Here is a 21,141-nt window from a genome sequence, read left to right as displayed (position 1 = left end):
GCCCTAAGAGATTGAGACATCATCCTGACGGCGGATATGTTGTGTGATTAGGTGGTTTGAGCGGGGGGGTGGTGGCAGTCCGTGATATGCAAATCGTTGGAGGTTCGGAATGACTTTTGACAAGTCGCGGAAGAGGAGGCTTGGCACGGCCGGCTTAGTCACCCCTCATTCTTCCGATGCTTCTTTTACTGTACTACTATTTAACTAGCTTAAAACACTTAAGAGTGCCATTGAAATTGTGATAAAAGCTTGATTTTTATTGTCTATTGTTTTAAATGTTTTCTCTCGATGTTATACTGTCAGTGAAAAAATTCTAGAAAACACATAGCAATAAAAAGACGACTGATCGTATGTCCAATCTAGTTTGCGTCTTGAAACTTGAGTAAAGCCAAGAAAACCAAAATCCCAACCAGTGATCTGGGTACTGCCCAAAAAAAAAATTGGTAAAAAAAAGCAGCATATAATCGGCCAGCCTGAGAGGTCTTTAGCTCGGCGGCAAATTTGCCTTGTCACCGTTGTAATTCTCGACGAATTCATCAGTAAGCAGGCGATCTTTCTCTGCATAAAGTTGTTTGTAGGCGCCGCGAATAGTTCCATCGCTAACACCAACAACATTGGAAATCTCCTTGGCAGATCGGGTTGCTCCACAGAGGTGCGAGATCATGTACAGGCAAGCAGCGACGATCGATAGAGGAGATCGACCAGCAAGATCGCCGTCCTTGGTCACCTTGTCAGATAGATCGATGGCTGCACGAATTTCGCGCCAGTCCATTCCCAAGAATCCACCAAAACGTTCGCAAAGATCGCTCAAGTTTGTGGTGGATGTCTGCAGTTTGAGGGTATCAGTGCCAACCGTAGCCTTCTTTTCGCTGTTCTTCTCATTGAAGAACTTTTCCAGCGCCTTGAAAATTCTGCCGATTTCCTTCCGAGAGACTTTGGTCACAGCGAAGATCTCGGAGAATGTACGGGGGGCGTTGCATTGCCTGCAGGCAATGAAAATGCAGCCAGCGATGATCACATCTTGAGACTTTCCCTTGAACGCTTTGTGGTCATCGACAATCTTGAACAGAAGCTTCGCAGTCTCAGCAACGTTGGAGTTGATGTTGAACCCATCGCACAAAGCGCCAATCTCTCTATAGGCAGCCAACAGAGACTTGTTGTTCCTCTCGCTGGAGATCTTGTTCTGAGCCCGATACAACTGTCGATTGATACCAGTAGCGCCTCCTGCAATAGTTGTTTCCAACTGATCACCATTCAACAAGATGTTGGATGTTTCACCAACACGCGACGGATCGTCGTTGCCCTGATCATCGTTTGAAAAGGTTCGCCATTCGGAGTGAACATCGATTTCGCGATCGGCGAGGACGAGACCGCAAGAGCCACAGACAGTCTCGTGGGAGCCAGGAAACTCAAGGTTCGGGGGAAACTCTTTGCATTCGGGACAAATGACGTGGACAGACAAATTCTTCTTATATTCCCCGTTCGCCACCAGATTCGGTGGTATGGCCGCCATCGTTACTGGGTCGTAGGAAAGGTTTCTTGTAAGCCGACTCTTGAAATTTCGTGATAGCAGTAATGAAATGAGAAGATTCAGAGAGACTTCAAGGAGAGCGAATGGCGAGGTGAAGCTGTAATAATCAAACGATTGACAAAGGCGGCGCCACGGCCGTGACAGCAACAAAGCGCAAAAGGCAGTGGCGCACCTGAACTCAGCGAGGCCCGGTAATGAATTTGCAGCCCTCAAACATGTCTCGCTGAGCTACCTTGAGGGAGGGTGTGTTTGATGAACGAGGGATGGAGGAGAAGAGGCTGATGGCGCGTTCGCTTTGCTGATGAACCCGGCGGGCGCTCCCTAATGACGCACTAATCCTGGTTGGAAGGCGGTGTGTGACTCAGCATGGCAGAATGACAGAAGCCTCCAGAATACTCACTGTCATTCGCCTTTTAACCTTGCGCTGCTACTTTGTGCGTTCTGGATTCACCGGAGATTTCCTGCAAATTCTACATTTCAGTGGCATGATCGTCAGTGAACGGCATTTATTCATATTCTTCGTTGGCGGTATCCGATATCAAGCCGCGGTGGGGAATTTCCTTTGCCTACAAAGTTAATGTTCTACTATCGTTTGAGTTATTGATCAAATAAAGATTGAATTGGTATTGACACAAAGTGCATTTTCCGAAAACCCTAAAGGGTTCTCTCTATTCTCCGTGATACAATGCTTCAGACCCCAACGAATGTAATAGTCAGAGAGTAGGTCTGATTAGGAACACGCGGTCGACTACTCTGCGGTGCTCAATCCTTCGCGCGCAATGTTTGCCAAGCTCTTTCTTTGATAATGCAGGAACCCTCCCCCATTCCATTGCAATCCATCTTCAAACAACCCGGCTCCACATGGTTTTTCTTGCCCGTTCCCTCTACAGCCCAAAAGTTGAGGAGCATAACAGGGAGAACAAAGGTGTCTCTCGTCTGGCCCTTTTCTTTAGCAATGCGCAATTTATCTTGGGTTTCACTGCTTGACGTTTCATCAACTGCAAATTTCCTGCTAGTTGCTGTTTCTAGAGTGTTCAAAGGTTGTCTACCAGTCAGTGTATTTGACTTCGGCAATGTGGATGCGCTTATGCCTTGTTTGATCCTTTGGCATCTGTAGAGCTGCAACCACGGAAGCTGCGATGAATTCACATGAAGATCCAATAGCAGGTATATTACCACCGCCGTACAATGTTACTCTTTGTCAAGGTTGCTCTTTGTTTTGTCAGCTAGTAATTGTCATGATGCCCTCTCAAAGCGAAGTGGACGAACATGCCAGATAAGATGGTCGTAGATGAAATAGAATCGGCCCCTGCTAAAGAGGCAAATAACATGGCGTTTTTCACTCGAGGATTTGACTTGCCCATCGTAGTCATAGCAGACTTGTGTAAGATATCTAAAGTGTACTCTGACGGAAAGATTCTCCTGACGCTAGCTTCTCTGCCAGCATCTAGCAGAAGCGGGTCTATTTGAATTGCAGCAACAGCACTGAGAGCGGAAACAATGACTTCGATTATGCGAAGAGCATTGACTAGCATGTTGTGATCCGTATAGTCTACTTGCTTGACAATCACGTCGACGTTTCCTGGCTGCGACTCGCGGCCCCGTCCTGTGGCATGAAGGCGTCGAAGCACAACAACTTCAAATTTTGATGTGGTACATTCTTGTAAATGATGAAGGATATGCTGCCCAAGCTCACAGCTAGCACCGACAAGTGGGATTTTGGTGAATCCTTGGGCCATTGTAGACTTTCTCCAAGGCTAAGACTGATAAGACTTGAGAAATTTTCAAGAAACAAGGGACATGGACGAAAATATCACTCTTAATAGCGTGTAAATTCATATGGAAGAGAATTATAGAGATTTAATGTAGACACTACTAGATCGAGTATCGAATTACTCGAAATTAAACCAATGCTCTTAAAGCGGCCTTGGAATTTGGTAATTGCTAAGCCGGAAAGGGAGTAAGCAATCAGTTGATATATGATACTGCATTTATCATTTCTAATGGAATTATATTCATATAAACAGTATCAATTGAGGGCAATAAAAGCGGTAGGACGAGACAACAAGAAACCTTGCCATGATCAATTGAAGTCGACAGATTAGGGCCTGCCAAGCTGTATCGAGCAATATTTGAACACTGTAACCAATATATGCTGAGCAGACGAAGACTTATATGGCTTTACACCAGCTTATTAATTTTTTTTAAAAAAGAATCAAATCCACCTCACTGCTAATTGAATTTATTGTTTTGCATTTTATTGATATTTAGAGAACATTTCCTCGTGATTTTCTTCGTAAACCCGACCAGTTAGATTAAGAGACCAGGTTTTCCCGATACATACAATCTCCTCACGTCACATGGAAAAGGTCTATTAGGATGTGCCGGCAAGACTCTCTATATCCATGCTCCTAGTTTAAGTAGCCAAACATTCCAGGATTCAAACCTCTTTGTCACATCCAGGTTTCTTTGAATTGGTCTAGTTTAAGTCCATCCAACCGACAGGTGCGACCCTCAAGGATATCTGCGTATGTACCGCTTGAACCGGAACAAGAATGCGAGGAACTCTTGTAATAGGTTGAAGGCACTGCAGACCATTTAGGAATCTTGAAGCGAGATAATCCATCGTAAATGTTGAAATAATTTAGGCCAAAAAAAGGCGCTTTGGGGCAACTTGAAAGAAAAGTTGAAAGTAAGGCATTGGAAGACATTTGTATTGTGAATGCACCAAGCATGATCGAATCACACTCAAAAAACACCTTTGGCCCCTAAGACGACTGCAGCGCCACTTCGTAATCGAATCCAAAAGCTTCTGAATGCCTTCTTCTCTGTCACTATTCATCTTCTCTGATTGTCATTAGCTGAGATGTGTTTATATATTAGATTAGAATAGCCCACCCAGAATCTTTGATGGAATTGGGAGGCCCAAATTTTTAATTTGGCCCATACTTACTGACATCATAAGGGAGGTTGATTCTGTAAATTGTTGGGACATTTCAAAAACCCATGATATCCAGATCGACATCATTACATCTCGTGGGTTTGTCGCAGGGAGATTTTCCATACAGATGGCCAATTTCTTTTTAATGAAAACCGCCACGTCCTTGCAATCATAAAAGTCAACCAAAATAGCAAGCTTAGCAAGTAGCTCAATGTTAATTTCGTCAGGCAGATTTCGATATCGGCAATGGACAAGGTACATGAGGATCAAAAAGGCCTCAAGATCCCAGCTGTGAACTGTGATCTCTACGCAGCCCTTTTCGAGAAAAGTCAAGGATTCCTTCCAACCGCCGTGTAAAGTTTTCTTGAACACAGGAGAAGCTAACGCTAGATGTTTCGCGGATACTTGGATGCGATAGCATTTCCGGCCTTCATCTTGATTTGCATCAGACTCCTGCGTGGCAAGTTCGGACTTTTCTGGCCCCTCAGTGCTGCTCCCAGATCTCACCTTTTTATCCAAAACCGCGAAAGGGGCGTTTGCATCTGCCAATACTATGATCACTTCGCCATCTGGGTCGATAATAGTTGTGCCCTCGTCTGTCATGCTCATTTTGCAAACCTCATAGAGTCTGTTAAATGCTACTAGAAGAAGACAATGAAGGAAAGTAGATAATAGAGAGTGAGGGAAAGGGGGTAGTAAGATGAGGTGCCTGAAATAGATGATGTTTTCCCTACCGTTTGCCCTGGCGTGTTTACCTATTACAGTACCGCCAGGTGTAACAGCTAACAGGACTTGCGGTGACTTACAGGTGAGGTTTGAATTAGAAGAAACATTCTTGCCATTATTTCTTTAGATGACATACCAAAGCTTTTGCAGAACTCTACCCTTTAGCACCTAATTCTCTTTTTAGAAAGACGTGATAGTAAATCCCTAGGGTATATTTTTATATTGATTTCACTAGGCCTGTTCATCTTGAATATAAAAGGAAATCGAAAGATTGATACATCCATTAAGCCAAACTAATTATGTCATTAAACATTCGATTAGATTTCAATTTCTTGGCTCTCTGCAGGAAGCCGTTCTGTATTACACAATATTATCGTCCTCGCCCTTCTCTCCCAAACCCACAACCGAAGTTGTCGGCTCGCTTAACTAAAGGCTCCTCAATGTGCTAATTAAAACAACACCTGGGCAGTGGCGCCAAAAATTATCCCCAAAGTGAGTTGGGGATCTTAGTCAGCCATGTTGTGATACTCTCTGAACCTGCGCCGACCCCATCCAAAGTAGAAAACTATCATCACATTGATTCAAAGAAGAAACTACAAATATATTGTCCAAGGTATTTTTCCTATCCTTCGATTTTCTCAATAGTCCCCCGTTAGAAAGCTTAATAAGGTGACTGGATAACGTACAAGGCATTTGCCCAGAGGAGCAGACAGAGCCGACATATTTGTAAATTTTGATCAAGATAAGAGATTGGATATCAGATCAATATATCACAAAATTGAGAAGATACTTCTTCCAACTATCTTTCATGAAAGGGATAACTGCATAAATCTGCTTGAGGAGATGGATGTCAACTTTAGTTCTAATAATAACCATGTCAATGTTCTTGGCTTTCTCATTAGCTTTATGTTTGACAGTTTGTTAATATCCTTCATCTGCCAATTTTGCGCTGCCTCATGCAAGATATTTCGTGTAACAGTCCCGGACCAGTATGGGACTCAAGCCCTGCCCCTCGCTCAGAATCGACCACGTTCGTGGCCATTATAACACCATATTGAAACCTGAAGCGCACTGTACGTAGGGCTATAGACATCCACGATACTATCTTCGTTTCTCATGTTTGATTCTACTCAGCTTCTTGTACCAAGTTTAGGACAGTAAGATGGGAGTGAAGCCGTACCATTTCGTGAAGGCGTATCTTGCGTCTATCAAGGTGTTAAATTCGATAAAAGCCAAACTCCTCCATGTTTTTCTCCCTGCCTCGGCTAAACAGAAGAGGGTAGGTCCTAGACCTGCGTCCTAAAATAGCCAATATGGCAGTTTCGTCGTCAAATGAGCCTTCCAATATGTCGTCATATATCAAACGTATTTCCCCCAATAATTACTTATCAGTCTTACCCTTTGTCATACAGCAGCATCCTAAATCATTCATAGGCATTGGCAAATTATTTTCTACAAAACCTCCTTTATAGGCCACATGCTAAGTTCCGAACTCCCGGAACCACTAGATCATGGTATCGTATCAATTGTCAGCTCCCTTGATACCTGTAAGACTTGCAGGCCGTAAAATCGACCCTATTATCAAATTAGCAATAGTAAATAGGAGTAAGATGTAGCTCGTTGGTACAATTTCAGCTAATATGTATTTTAACGTTACTAGGTTTGGGCGTCAAACTTCCGGGTGGCGCCGCCACCTGATGCATGAGTTTAGAATATACGTTTATCCCTGGCGTGGCGAGACTAAGGGTTGACTAAGGAAGCTTTTTGATATGTCATAGTCTCGGGGAGATAGTGTGTGGTTTGCCGCCGATTTGCGAACCACTAACAGACGCCGTTGCACACTAGTATATTGCTACATTGCTGCACTGGGCTTGAGATTAAGTCAAGATTTCTCGAGTAGACAAGTACAATAGTTATCCTATGTTATCTGCTCTAGCTTCAAAACTGTTCCTTGACCTTTCGCTAACATTTCTGAGGTTTCTCTCGCTCGAGCATGCTATCTCAACGATATTATTTTAAGACCTGTAAGGAATTGTATTTTTCGCCGGTATTAACGTGCTGATTGCAATCGACGCTAGAACGGTGATGTAATTGGTGGGTGATATTCACCGATTCCTTGCTACATTTGATGTTTCGTCATGGTTACAATGTTTGATATCTCACTAAGCACGAGTAGTTGTATTGACTATTCCTTTTCTCAAAAACAGATAAGGACAGTGAAGCTGCCTATCCAATAAAATTATCAGAGAAACAGGAATACCATGAAAAGACTGTATCAAGGAATCGAACCATCGTGAAAGAGCAGTAGGCTCGACATTGATTAGGTGAACAAAACAGCAACGGCTCTATAGAGTCAGCCGTATATTCATCTCAGTTCATGAAGCACCAGTACGATATTTTAAGAATGCCATTCTCAAGCCACTCAAACGCGTCCGAATCTCTGCGATTAGCCTTTCTACTGATCAGTAAAGCTGGGTATCATCCTCATCCCTAGCACCAGTAGTGCGCTGCACGGCGGGAATTTTATATGTTGAAATGTTCGCAAGATATGGAGTACACTTTCTTACCAGCATTTGATGCTGTGGGTGCTCCAAGAGCTGCAACAACGAAAGGAAGAAGAGTAATAAACTTAATAACGGCGACCATTTTGAAATGCTGAATAGAGCGTAGACTCTAGAGCAAGATCTTATGTAGAATGTTTGAGACTCTTAGAAAGACTATAAGAAATCTGTTCTGATGGTATTGAGAAAGTTGAAGTCTACTGGTACATCAGAAGGGGGGTTGGTGGCTATATCTATAGTTAAAAGGGTCCGCGAACCCTAACTGATTCAAAGCGGAGACGGATAATACATACACATCGTTCCCAGACCACCTGATAGTAGCATGTAAAGTCAGTAAGTCAACGATGTAATCTTCTATCTAATTTGACTCTTTTTCAGTCTGACTGTAGTCTCTACTCGGATATTTTGGTGGCTGAGTTGGTTTACATTAGGTATCAAAACACATGCCTATTGGAGAGGTTCTTGCAAATTCCTCATACCGAAAACAGAGTAATCTTGCATAAGACGTCAACATCCCTGTCAATTCCAAAGACACGTGTATGTATCCCTTGTACATTTTCCATGATTTTGGCGATTCTAACCTTTAAAATTCGAAGCGAAGTTGGCCTAACATAGAGCAGGTATCATACATGCGTCAATTGGGAGAAGTTTAATAATTGGGCCACTCAACTGAAATTCTCAATTTTTGATCAGAAATCTTTAGTTAGCCCCAAATACGGTGCGTTTTCAATGAACAAATAAAGAAAAGAACTTTAATCCATTTTTTTATCTTTAGTCAAATGGAGAAGAAGCTTGATGTTTTGTGTCATTATTCAAAACACTGACAAAGACCAACTCCTAGGACGCGCCTTTCCTCTGATCAATGAATCAATCGAATTTACTCCACCTGGGCCGGATATGCCCATTCTTTGGTCAGAAGGTAATTGAGAACTAGGTTAGTTTAAGGCGGGAGCTGCCCATCTGAGCTTTACAAGAGGAGACATTCGATAATCCGAATTTCACTTTTCATGAGCGATATACCATTTAATATTAGATATCTTGAGCAGACTAAATATTTTCTTAAGTATGAATAGACCTCGTCTGGGCCCAATACATAAGTACGGTTTATCGACATATCAATCAGTAATTAAGACAGCATTGATAATTTGCACTTCAACATTTCAATATTAAAGCTGCATGCCACTTGACATCAAATGGTACATCAATGAATGTGGTCTGGTTTTATTTCATTGTCTGAGTTATTATTAACATATATAGTTTTACTTCACTAATAGCAAAAGGGCAAGAGAAACAAACACATTGAGGTTGAAGGCAAATTGTAAAGAGCTGTTTCACTGGTTGTCTCGAACCTCGCTTATCTGTCACCAGCATCGATTGATCTAGAATCTGTTGCAAACATGAGGCAGATTGACATAATTGCCAGGCTAAGATGCAAATTGAAGATGGTTATTGAACAGTGCAACCATAAAATGTAACGGTGGGATAAAGCGTCGAGCTACAGCGTAAAGGAAAATAATTAATGCTGGTTCCTTCCCGTTCCGCTAATCACGTGGATGGGATTAGGGCTATTTTGGCACAAGATGGTTGCCAAAGAAGGAAGGTATTTCGGAATTCCCGCTACAGATTGAGACATTTATTATTCAGTTGAATTATTCTCCATGTGTTTCTTTGGTTTCTTTGGTTTCTTTGCGCCTGATCTAATAAAAAAGTGCAGACGCCAGACTACATCAGGCTAGGGTACCCAACTATAACCGCTAGCGTCGATTGCCAATCGAGGCAATCAAAGGCGTGATAAAGGCGGTTATATATTAAAATTTACTGAGTACAGTATCAAGGGATCTATTATTCTAATTTATTACATGGGTATGCGCGCGTCACGCCATCACTGGAGCCAAGTGGCATGCATCGTCGACTAGGGATATAAACCCCTACATATATGTACATTAATTGATGCAAAAGACATCAACCAGCTACGAGTTAACAGTCAACACCCACCAGGCGGATGCCACTGGTCAATACTTGAATACAGCATGTCATCGCCAATTTCTGATATCCCCGGCGACAGTAAGCTTGCCTGGGTTGCCAGCGACCAGGTTACTAAAGAAGAGATCCGCTCTGATGAGAACGACTCAAAGAATGTCAAAGATGGTGCACTGGTGTTCGATAATGAGCTCAAGGCCGGCCCTCCTGCATTCGATGCTGATGGAGAAGACCAGCAAACAGATGACGACGACGTAATCATAGTTACAGGCACCGATGCAGCGAACCACCTAATTCCGCTACGAGACGATGGCAACCCGGCCTTAACCTTTCGAAGTCTCTTCATAGCCACAGTGCTCTCCGCTTTTCAGGCTACTATGAGCCAGATCTACTATGTGAATTGACATAGGCAACTTCAGATGTACCATAGGCTAATCTCCATTTAGTTCAAACCGACATATCTCACCATTCAAGGAACTTTTATAGTCGTTTTCGCCTACTTTCTCGGCAAAGGCTGGGCCAACTTCCTCCCCCGTGGGGATCGAATCGAGGCGAGATGGCGTGCGAAAGGTGGTCAGGGGAAACTTCCCCTGTGGATCTCGATCATCTCATTTTTCAATTATGGTCCTTGGGATCTGAAAGAGCACTCAGTTTGCTCAATCACGGCCAATGCCGCATCCAATGGTGCAGCGAGTATTACTGTTTTTGCGGCACAGAACCTCTTCTATAACATGCCTTTGAGTGCAGGCACGGTAATCTTGAGCACCCTCTCCATCGGACTGTTTGGCTACGGAATCGCCGGAATGATGCGCCCAATTGCCGTCTGGCATGTCGATGCAGTGTACTGGAGCACTCTTCCCCTAGTCAAGTCTCTTCAGGGACTTCATTGGGAAGAACTGAAAAACTCCAAACCACTCAGATACTTCTGGTACGCCTTTGGCGGCATGTTTCTTTACGAGTCGTTCCCTGCCTATATATTCCCATGGCTCAACTCGGTCTCCATTCCCTGCCTTGCCTCTATGCACACAACTGGCGACAAGGCATCTGTGCTCACAAACCTGTTCGGCGGGTCGCAAAATAACGAAGGACTTGGTCTTTTCAGTCTTGGATTTGACTGGCAATATGTAAGAATGAACATGCTCCTGTGACGAATAGCCAGTTAGAGCTAAATTTTTTAACTTTGAAATACTTCTAGATCACCTCGTCGCAAACCTCTTTCCCTTTCTCGCTACAAGTCCTTATGGCTCTTGGGTTTTTCACCTGCTATATCGTGATGCTCGCCATCTACTACGGGAATGCCTGGGGTGCGAGGTCGCTTCCATTCATGTCAACACAACTTCTAAAAGCCGACGGCTCTCGATACCCAATCGCTAAAGTCTTCACCGGTGGTATTCTCAACACGGACGCTCTGGCCACTTACGGTATCCCCAGACTCTCTGGCAGTTTCGCGTATGCAATGTTCATTGCGAATGCCGCTGTAAGTACCTGCTTATTCCTACTCGCACACATATTATCACAGACTAAACATATTCTAGATTGGCGCCATGGTTGCTCACTGCTTCCTATTTTGGGGAAGGGATGTCCTGAATGCGTATAAAAGTGCAAGAAAAGGCACTGGTGGCGATCGGCACCATGAGCACATGGCCAAGCATTATGTCGAAACTCCAGCATTGTGGTACATTGCCATACTTGTCATTAGCTTCGTTCTCGGCATCGTTGCCGTCACCAAGGAGAATATTACCCTCCCGGTTTGGGCTTATATTGTATCACTACTGCTAGGAATACTGTTTGCGCCCTTTGTGAGTACACCCAATACAATATTTGATACTTGAAAATATTTCCCATCCATGTCGACTATCTGTCTACCGAGGGATATCTAACGCCAGTCTAGAGTGTCATTCTGTATTCTCGGTACGGCAACGGCATTGCCACAAACAACCTGTCGAAAATGTTGGCTGGTCTGATCCTGCCTGGACGTCCCGTTGGAAACATGTACTTCGCTGCCTGGTCGCACTCTGTCATTTCGAACACTGTCAACTTGTGCAATGACTTAAAGATGGGCGAATACCGTACGTACTATTCTGTCCACCATCAATTAATCCGTGAACCAGGATCCCTAATATATTGATCTAGTCAAGATTCCTCCCCGGACTATGTTCATTACCCAAATTTACGGTACTGTATTGGGCGCCTTTGTCAATTACGCCGTCATGATCTCCATTGTGACTGGCAATCGCGATACCCTTGTGGATGGAAATGGAGATGCATCCTGGAGCGGAGCAACCTTGCAAGCATATAACACCAACGCAACGGCTTGGGCCCTAGCCAAATACCTCTACCAAACCGGCAAGACGTATCAAATCGTGCCTCTTGGGCTGCTAATCGGCGCTGGAGCCGTCGCTATCCACCGTGTCGTTGTTCATGTAAGTCTCCCCTATTTCTTTTTCTTCCAGATCCCTCGTCTAATTATTTACTCTTAAGTTCATCCCCAAAGTCCGCGGCATCTCACTTTCAGATTTCAACTTCCCGCAATTCATCCAATACGCCGGATACATCCCTTACAACCAGTCACAGACATGCGTGATCCTCAGCCAGCTGTCTGCAGGGTTTTTTGTGCAGTTCTATCTTCGCAAATACCGTCCACGTATCTTCAAGGACTATTCGTACATGATTACGGCTGCCTTTGATGGTGGCACTCTGACGGCTTTGTTCATCCTCTCCTTTGCCGTGTTTGGGGCCGGTGGCAGTGCGGTCCCGTTCCCTTCATGGTGGGGGAATAATGTCAATGGGAACTATGATCTGTGTCCCGAGACCAGTTAACGAAGTTTGATTACTAGGGTTAGATGGATCTATTCTCTATTTATTGAATTGGATATTACATATGTAGGTAGATGCCAATTCTTGACTTGACGGCAACAGCCAGTTCAGACAATAGAATTTTTGAGTAACATGTGGATAAGTTGAAACTACTTTTTTTTAATCCAGTGGCCTGGCCATATATTACATGTATGTGATAGTATTCGATAACAGAAAGGGAATAGGATGTCGACATAAAATCAATGATGCTTAAGGCGACTATTCACATGTCGGCCTCATAACATATTTCTTCATTTTTTCTCTCCAACCAACCAAGTGATTCCACAACTAACATAAATTAAAATATATACTTGATTACATACGTATTTGTTTCCAAAGTTGCCCCAGTTGCCGCCATAACCAGGGAACCGAGAAAACAGTGTTCTCAATTACAAATAGCATCAAATAGACGCCAAAACACACAAAGATGTATAAAACCACCCAATAGAAAGTAACCGAAGAAAAATAAATGATTTGTTTTCATGTTAAATATAATAAAACTATCGGATAAATATATTATTGATCGAGCATGGCCAAGAATGGCCTTCGAAATGTTATATTAGAATACATATATACACACATATCTATGTGAAATAAGAACAACTAAGAAATTCGAGTTTTGATTTTAGTTACAGTTATTACAACTGCTGTCATTTACAGTGGCCGGGAAATGACCGACCTGATATTAAAACAGTCACACAAGCATGCCGAGGAAAACCAGATAAACCAAAAGTTCATTGAAACACTCCAAATCACACAAATTTTAAAGTTTTGTATGTCTTGTTGCTGTTATTTGGCCGTTAAACCACTAGTCCGTGTAGAATAGGGGGAAAAAAGTTTAATACAGATAGACACACTGTGTAATCGCACAGACATGCCATATAAAAGTAGGCTTGCACTAGACAAAAGACGAGACGAGACAAGAAAACGAGAAGACGGGGAAGGACATTAGTGAAGGGTTATAAAGTAATTTTCGGTTTTGTTTCTTGTTTTCCAGCATACTCTCCCTCCTCTCAGGACCGAAATGTAGACAGATTGGTTACTCTTCTGCCGATTCATCAAATGGCTTCTTCCCATCTGCCGCAGCAGCTAACTTCTCAATAGCCTGTTCTGAAAGTGTTTTGTTGGTTGACATTTTTGACTCTGCGGCCCCATCAATTTCCTTTGATGAAGAAGAGTCGGCTGACACAGCTTGAGGGGTAGAATCAGCGACGGGTTCAGTCTGCGGCGCTTCTTCTGGAGTAAAGTTTTGAGGTGATGTTTCTTCGCTAGCTGTATTATCGTCATGTCGAGGTGCAGTTGTCACATCTGCTGCTTGGCTTTCTTTTGCTGACAAAGGAGTTGGGTCTACAGATTCACCGGCCACGTTTTTTGCAATCGCCGGTGCCATTGTATTCTCAGCAGAATCTAAATTGATATCTGCGGTAATCGGCTTCTCTTCCACATAAACGGCAGATTTTTCTGGTATTCCCACTGACAAATGGCCATCGACGCCAACCTCCCACACATTCCAAGCATCCATGATGCGAATTTCAGGTATCGACGGCAGCTTGACCTCTTTGGTAACGGCAGGCTTTCTCCTCGCTGGTCCGCGAGCACGGCTCTTACGAGCGTCAGGTAGGGGTGTTTTCTCCTCTAGCACTTCCTCCTCTTTCTTCTCACTAGGTTTGGGACCTTGAGGTCCAACTTGCAGGCGAGAATTTAGATCAGAGAGGAAATTTGCTTTGAGGCCCGCGATTTTGCCAGCAGCAGGTCGGGCAGGGACGGCGGGCTTGGATTTATTAGCAGGTACTGCGGCCCCATTCTCTGGTACATCTCGGGATGCGGGCTTGGACAGGCGTGTATGGACCGTTGGCTTAGGGCGACCAGGAATGGTTGGGGCTTTCTTTTCATCTAGTGAGATATCTGGCTTTGCCCGCTGAGGTCGAGCAGGAATTGAAGGCCGAGCAGGAATTGCAGGCTGGGCAGTGTCAGGGCTCTTTACTTCCTCACCAGCAGGCTCAACTGTTGTCACAAGCTGATGGCTTTCTGGTGCATCTTCCCAAATGTCTTGGCTTGGGAAGCGATGCTTGAGTGTGTCAGGGCGTCCCTGATGAGGTGCTTGACCATGAGAACGCAGAATATGTGACGCGACTTTGTGTGAATCAATCTGTTCAGTCTGTTTTCTCCGTCTCTCTTCCACTTCTGGTGTTTCGAATTTACTAGATGGTTGTTCCGGCAAGTCTGGGGTGGACACACTTGCGTGTAACTGCAAACTATCCGGAGTGTCTTCCCAAATATCCTGACTGGGGAATCGCTGTTTGAGCTCAGATCGCTTCTTGAAACGTTCGGCGGCTGACACTGGCTTGCCATCGTCGGGGAATAGTGGCTCGTACTCTTCCACATCTTCGAGTGGGGTATGTATCTCATCGGCTTCTTCGCCGCGTGAATTCCAACGCGCGAGCCCGGTCGGAGCACCATGCAGACTGCTTGGACGACTGTTTGGAGCACTAGGCGTACGGCTTTGAAAGCGGTCCAGCTCGTGGAAATCGGTACTTGAGCGTCTCGGGGAGATGGCGGGGTGCAGGTGAGCTGATTCGGGACGGACTTCATCTGAAGCAAGGATGGGTGCATCGTCATATTCTAAGTCGTCCTCAAAGTCATGAGACGTAGTAAGATCGGGGGTTTGGGCAAAGCCATCAGGGTGGTGGGAAGAGTGATATGGGTCATTGATATGGATGGTTCGACCGCCAGCGTCGCTGCTTGCGGCTGATTGCACACTGCGAGTGCGGCGTAGCTCAGCAGTTGGGAAGCTAGTTTGACGAAGAGGGGATTCAGCTACAGGCTGAGTATCGAGGCGGGTGTATTCATCGGTTGCCAGATAACCAACTTCTTCTTCTGGGGTACCGGTGACAACAGGAGATGCGCCTGGAGGACCAAATACGTTAGCACCAGGAGTTGTTAAACGAATTCAAGGGTACATATGTGCTCACCAACGCTGCTTTCTTTGCCAGTGGAGCTGCGAACAATACGGTTTAGATCATCACTGCTCAGCGCCCAGTCGGGACGAGGAGCGATTGCAGGGCCATATTGGCCTTGCTCTTCACGAGCATACTCATCAGGGTGCTTCTCATACCAAGCTTTCTCAAACTTGTCGATCGACTGGACACTATGGCCATGAAGACCATGACCATGAAGACCATAGCTGCCCGGAGGAAGGAAGACATCACGACCGCTACGGGTGCGGTGGTGATGGCGTCCACTGCGGCTACCGGAAGCCGATGCAGAGCGCGGAGGAGCAGGAGATGGGGCTTGCACGTCACCGGCATAGGCTAACATGGGCACGCGTTGTCCAATTTCAGGAATTCCATGCTCTTCATCGTATTGCAAGGACTGGCGGCGGTTGCTGGAAGCTCTCGACGATTCGCCACGAGACGCACTGGGCTTCGAGTGCAGCGAACGGCTGCGTTCGTCGGCGTCTTCGAGGGCAGGTGAAGGTGCTTTCCCAAAGCCGGCAGCGGCGGCCTGACTCGAGTCCGTGCGGGTGACTGTCTGGACTTGGGCTTTGGCGCTCGACGTGGGGAGAGACGGCTTTGGGGCGTGCAGTTTCAGGTCGCTGCCAACATTTCTGGTCTCCGTCGGGATGCTGACCTCGTCGTACTCGATGCCCTCCTCGCCGAGCGAAGGGATGGTGACACTGGGAGGGCGAGCTGGCAGGTCATTGGAGACAGTGCGAGAAATCCCAGCAGCGCTGCCGGGACGATCGTTCAACGGCGAGGGCGCATAGCTGTCTCGGCCGGGGGACACAGAGCGCTCGAGGCGGCGGTTGATAGGACGAGCCGGTATTGAAGGCACATCCGGGGCAAGTGTCTGAGGAGACCTGGCCGGGCGAGGAGGTATCACCGGGGCTGATGGTGCCGACATTGTGGAGGGATATGCTATAACACTTTGTCGGAAGCCGTGGTGGGCAGCTGGTGAGTCACTAGGAGTGAAGAGAGAACTGCAAGGTGTGGCCTTCGGTCAGCACGAATGGACCTTGCCAGGAAAGCAAAATTAAAAAACAATAATAACAGCAAGCAATTGAAATAAACGGACAATGTACAAGAGCAGGCAGCTGGTGACTCGAGGTATGAGCTGTCCAGGACAAAGCAAAGCGTTGGGGGGGCGGGGGGTGAGGGAATTTCTGCGGCCTTTGTGATTTCCCTGCAGTAACCGGATGTAGCCGACAATGACGAAGCAATTGATTGAGCACGTTTCACAGCAACATCGCTATACAGAATGTATCCAAGGAGAACGGCGAGTTCAGGAGGCAAAGAAGGGAGAGAGATACAGGTCCTTTAACTTTGCAAGGGCCTCCAGGCACGCAATCGCAGGAGCAGGGCTTATCAGAGCGGATCGATAACCTTCACCGCCTTGAGGGTCTGGGCCTTGCTACTGGAAAATCGAGGGGAGGGCTTGAGCGAGAAAGAGCGGAGAGGGGAGTAATTGTAACGGGGATGGTAGGAATGATGATAATGATAATTATAATAAGAACACTCCTCAGCAGTTCCTGTGTAGGGCGTACCTTGGAAGAAGAATATGAAATCCAGCTTGGCTGGGGGTGCTGAATGCGGATGAGCTCTGACGTGTTATTGGACGGGGAGGCCGAGATCCAGACAAACTCTGCAAATTGTCGAGTAGGGCTGGGACAATGCGATAAGAGCGGACTGCAAGAGGGGGTGGAGTATTGTGAGAAAAGAAACAAAATAATCGAAGGAGATGAAAGAAAGAGCCAGGTGAAAAGAGAGGCCTGGGATGATGCGGTATTTTACAGTTCTAAAATTAATGCATGCATAGTACGTAGTCTGAAGCATGGCAGCAAGGTCTAGAGTGATGTCTGTCTTGCTGCCACGGCCCACTTGGGGTACATGCGCGGTCGTGTGACGTCGACCTAGCCGCCAGGTGGACGTATTGTAACGCCTGCCGGTGAGTGGACCGACGCGGTTGGTCGTCGCTTTAGCAGCTGACCAAGGGGAGGCCGCTGACTGGCTCTTTCCTCGTTCCAGTGGAGTTCTTCTCTCTGTTCTTCACTCCTGCTTGCTGCTTTGACCGTATTCCAGGATTCGATTTTACCATTCCTCGGTTCTCTAGTCAGACACAAAATTAGAAATACCTCAGGGGCAATTGGCAATTGGCATTGCAGTCTATTGCCATGGGCATTGGCCAAAGGCAAACTCGTGATCGTGTGAGGGGCTACGGTGGAGGCAAAGTTTTGGGTTTGTCTGGGTCTGGCTCAACGTTACTAGCTGTAAGACACCGCCTAATTACTCATTGATTCAATACCTGCTGCAGATCATGTATTCGATTTACTGCCCGCACATGTTCGCGTCGAGTCATGATTGTGATTGAAATTGCGGCTGGCGAGAAGCATACAGAATGCAGCCTATATCTGGAGAAGCATAGCCAATTTCTAGCCTGGCGCTGTCCTGGTTTTCTCCCGCTATCAGAAATATCGATACCGAGGGACTGACTACAGGCGCCTATCTTGAATATTACGTCTATGGCTGACATACTCAGATAAAGAGCCGTATTCTTTCTGCCTCGTATCTAAGATAGCAACAATAGAACCAATGTACAGCAGTATATACTATATAGTATATACTGCAGTACAACATTGCCACGTTTTCCCCTTCGGATACACATACGCCAAGCCCATCATCCCGGAGATTTTCGTCTCCGCATCAAATCGAGACAGCGTGAAACGCCAAGTCGAGGTCGAATGTATTGTACATGGTCTTGGCTGGCATGTGCTCAAACATACTCTTATTGCTGGTTGATATACTACCTTCTAGTGAAGTAGCTGCGTAGGAGTTGCGTGTTGATAGTCATAGTCATACTTGCTATTCGAGCCAGATGCGTTCGCACAGACTTATTGCGTACTGCTTACATGGCCTATCTTCAATCCCTACTATGATTGGCTGTTAGAATATCATCAGGACTGATCACCGGAGATTTGGGACAAAAAGAATTGGAAGGACAATATGACATGTGCGGAATATTGGCAGAACTACACTAGGTCGCAGTGGTATCCGGTTTACGAAATGCAAATCAGGCCACGAGCCGGCGAATATCTAGACTTGTGTCCAGACATTGACTTAGCACAGACAGCCTTGAGGCCGTCAGTGACCCGGAAAGAGCTCTGAATCGGAGCTGTACACGGGTATAATGCATTTTTCCGACTGTCTACCCGTTGCTTGGATGGTCATTGGCCTTTAAAAGCAACGGTGATGGCCTGTGCTCTAAATTCCGCTTATGTAGGACCAGTTTTCTGTAAACCTGAGTATCTGTAAGACTGTGAAAGATAAGAAATACTAATCGTACTCGGTATGTTCTCGATGAAAGGATCTAAGCTGAAATTAATATATACACGAGAAATACGTGTTATGCTTGTTAGCCATGCATTATTGTACAAGAATCCAACACGGTCCCGTCTTCAACGCTTTTTTTGCAGGATAAGTAGAGAAATTCTTTTGTTCGGCCACCCGGCCGCAAAAAGGAGACACGCCGGTCTTAGAACCAGCCATAAGAATCAACCTGCCGTTCTCAAAAAATATACTCCGAAAACTTAGGCCGTGGGACGCGATATAAAAAGCGAGTAAAAAACAGGAACCTCTATGCTATGTCGTTTAAGAATGATGACCCAAACCGAACACCTGAGAAGAGAGACTCAATGTGGGGATGCTATTATGAAGGTAGAGATAGGGGGGAGGATGGAACGGCAATGGAAGAAAGGTAGGTCGATCGCGTTGGTGAATAAAGAAGGAAGTTAAGCGAGAGCTCTCTGCTCGGATGGAGGAGGTGGAGGAAGCTGTTTTTGCAATCGTGGTTAGCAGATATGTCCTAATTCCAACGCTATACGGGGGAATTCTAGGGTAATGAGCTCATCGTACCTCGAGCTTTGTGTTATCGGCCATCATGCGCTGGAAACCAATCCCGACACCCTCGATTACAGCGAGGAAGACGCCACACATAATAGCGGAGTTTCGGGCGGCCCTGAAACCACCACGGACAGCGAGGGCACCACCGGTGCAGAAACCAGCGATGATAGCATTGTAAGGGTCTTCCTTCTTGCGGATTCCCTTAATTGAGCAGTCAAAGATACTGAAAAGACCTCCCCAGCAGCCAAAGTTACCGCCGAGGACGGGCGCGCGCGCCTTGATGGCTGTGATCGCACCTATCCGACGCTCACCGTAGGGGCTGTTCCGGAAACCCTTGACACCGTGCCAGACAGCACCACCGATGGCACCCATACAGAAAGCACCGCCAAAGTCGCTCAGGGCAACCCAGGGGCAGGGATCCCGTGAGTGATCCATGATATGTAAATAAGGAGGTGAACGGGTAGAGATTCGGGAAGAAAAGGTGGATCACCGGGAAGAGACCGTTGTGAAAGCTGAAGGTCTAGAGAGACGCGGCGACACAAGATAAGGTTGATATGGGTCGATGACTTTTTTCTTTCCCAGGCGGTGATCACGTGACCACCCTTAAAGTCCCGGGTTCTGACGAGCCAATCCTGTAAGCCCGCATGGGCCCTCCAGTAGCGGATATTTGCGATTCTCTGCCTTATAATTTATATAGATAATTCGCTATAACTAATTACCAGAAGTCCATTTATCGTTAATTACTAATACCAAAAATTTATTACAACAACTCTCTCATCCTCCATCTAGTCTCCTTGGCGATCATCTAGCCTCCCCCCCCCGCATTTCATACGAGTTGTCAGTATGTCATCATCTTGAATGAACAACAATAAAAATACATACAGTGCATACTGACTAGAATACTCGGCTACGACTTCCGAACATGTTCACAAGCACGCCATCATCGATCTCGTGATCGACTCGAATCACGAACAACTCGACTCGACTCCTTGGCAGCTCAGCCCCGTAAGATCAATGAAGCCAAGGCCCAGACTCGGTTTTTTGTCATACCGCCGGTAACGACAACATATCGACAGGTACAACCTTTGAAGGACCAGAACAGCTGCAGTTAGCCCTACCATCAATCGACATAATCATGACAACAGAAAAAATAAATTACAATCACGACCCGCATCCGTAAACGCTTGTATGTATGTATGTATGTAATGTGCTCGGTTTGTACGGATACCCCGCCAATGCCGGCGTTGCTCCAACTATGACGTTGGCGAACCACATTACTGGCCACGACGAGACGAGGGTCGGCGAGGTGCGTGTCTGCTGGTGTTCTGAGGATTGCCGTTAACTGGATAACAACTCCAACCTCGATGTTGCGGTGAATGTAGATCTGTCGTGTTGACAGTATCGGGATGCGGGATTTGTTTGTAGCACATGTGGACTGCTAGAGGCAACCTGGGGGTAATAATCCGTTCAGTTTAGTAACTTAGACAGAAATTAGGCAGAGTTATTCATTGGCCGTGGTGAAATCTCTCAGGGGTAGAAAAAGGTAGTGCTGTGGAACCTTGGGATTAGTCCATATTTTGAGAATGTCAATGATTTGTTCAAAAGGCAGAAAATTGCCTCATGACTGACACTCAACTTTGTAGCCTAGTG

General features: G+C 45.8%; 6 protein-coding genes across 6 annotated transcripts; 1 reads left to right on the top strand and 5 right to left on the bottom strand.

The window, feature by feature from the left end:
• Positions 1-236: 236 nt before the first annotated feature.
• Positions 237-1,851, bottom strand: BGW36DRAFT_381716 (transcription initiation protein). Its single transcript, XM_046216460.1, has one exon. It carries the CDS (start codon positions 1,511-1,513, stop codon positions 485-487), a length of 1,029 nt encoding a protein of 342 aa, XP_046070060.1. The 5' UTR covers positions 1,514-1,851; the 3' UTR covers positions 237-484.
• Positions 1,852-2,757: 906 nt separating this feature from the next.
• Positions 2,758-3,270, bottom strand: BGW36DRAFT_360638 (uncharacterized protein; the record flags this gene model as incomplete). The annotated part of the gene is made up of 1 exon (XM_046214193.1): positions 2,758-3,270. The coding sequence occupies one exon, from the start codon at positions 3,268-3,270 to the stop codon at positions 2,758-2,760; it is 513 nt and encodes a 170-aa protein (XP_046070059.1).
• A 1,145-nt stretch (positions 3,271-4,415) lies between these two features.
• On the bottom strand, positions 4,416-5,075 carry BGW36DRAFT_299995 (uncharacterized protein; the record flags this gene model as incomplete). The annotated part of the gene is made up of 1 exon (XM_046211585.1): positions 4,416-5,075. One exon carries the CDS (start codon positions 5,073-5,075, stop codon positions 4,416-4,418), a length of 660 nt encoding a protein of 219 aa, XP_046070058.1.
• Positions 5,076-9,607: 4,532 nt separating this feature from the next.
• Positions 9,608-12,805, top strand: BGW36DRAFT_322355 (putative oligopeptide transporter). Its single transcript, XM_046212670.1, has 7 exons — positions 9,608-10,134; positions 10,186-10,863; positions 10,935-11,216; positions 11,275-11,538; positions 11,631-11,808; positions 11,873-12,162; positions 12,221-12,805. Exons 1-7 carry the CDS (start codon positions 9,790-9,792, stop codon positions 12,557-12,559), a joined length of 2,376 nt encoding a protein of 791 aa, XP_046070057.1. The 5' UTR covers positions 9,608-9,789; the 3' UTR covers positions 12,560-12,805.
• An 829-nt stretch (positions 12,806-13,634) lies between these two features.
• Positions 13,635-16,498, bottom strand: BGW36DRAFT_299686 (altered inheritance of mitochondria protein 21; the record flags this gene model as incomplete). Its single annotated transcript, XM_046211557.1, has 2 exons — positions 13,635-15,502; positions 15,568-16,498. 2 exons carry the CDS (start codon positions 16,496-16,498, stop codon positions 13,635-13,637), a joined length of 2,799 nt encoding a protein of 932 aa, XP_046070056.1.
• A 2,430-nt stretch (positions 16,499-18,928) lies between these two features.
• Positions 18,929-20,260, bottom strand: BGW36DRAFT_381705 (Tim17/Tim22/Tim23/Pmp24 family-domain-containing protein). Its single transcript, XM_046216459.1, has 2 exons — positions 19,504-20,260; positions 18,929-19,421 (listed from the first exon to the last, which is right to left on the bottom strand). The coding sequence occupies exons 1-2, from the start codon at positions 19,924-19,926 to the stop codon at positions 19,380-19,382; spliced, it is 465 nt and encodes a 154-aa protein (XP_046070055.1). The 5' UTR covers positions 19,927-20,260; the 3' UTR covers positions 18,929-19,379.
• Between the last annotated feature and the right edge of the window lie 881 nt (positions 20,261-21,141).

The sequence above is a fragment of the Talaromyces proteolyticus genome, assembly GCF_021365285.1.
Source record: "Talaromyces proteolyticus strain PMI_201 chromosome Unknown BGW36scaffold_8, whole genome shotgun sequence".
In the NCBI taxonomy this organism is placed as follows: domain Eukaryota; kingdom Fungi; phylum Ascomycota; class Eurotiomycetes; order Eurotiales; family Trichocomaceae; genus Talaromyces; species Talaromyces proteolyticus.
Note: the sequence above shows the minus strand (reverse complement) of the source record. Positions and strands in the feature narration are given on the sequence as shown.

Excerpts from the sequence above, each read along its gene's own strand:
- BGW36DRAFT_381716 (XM_046216460.1), bottom strand. The coding sequence starts at position 1,513 with ATGGCGGCCATACCACCGAATCTGGTGGCGAACGGGGAATATAAGAAG.
- BGW36DRAFT_322355 (XM_046212670.1), top strand. The coding sequence starts at position 9,790 with ATGTCATCGCCAATTTCTGATATCCCCGGCGACAGTAAGCTTGCCTGG. Across the intron at positions 11,809-11,872 it reads CTTAAAGATGGGCGAATACC|TCAAGATTCCTCCCCGGACT; the intron begins GTACGTACTATT and ends ATATTGATCTAG. Across the intron at positions 12,163-12,220 it reads TCCACCGTGTCGTTGTTCAT|TTCATCCCCAAAGTCCGCGG; the intron begins GTAAGTCTCCCC and ends TTTACTCTTAAG.
- BGW36DRAFT_381705 (XM_046216459.1), bottom strand. The coding sequence starts at position 19,926 with ATGGATCACTCACGGGATCCCTGCCCCTGGGTTGCCCTGAGCGACTTT. Across the intron at positions 19,422-19,503 it reads CCGATAACACAAAGCTCGAG|CTTCCTCCACCTCCTCCATC; the intron begins GTACGATGAGCT and ends TTGCAAAAACAG.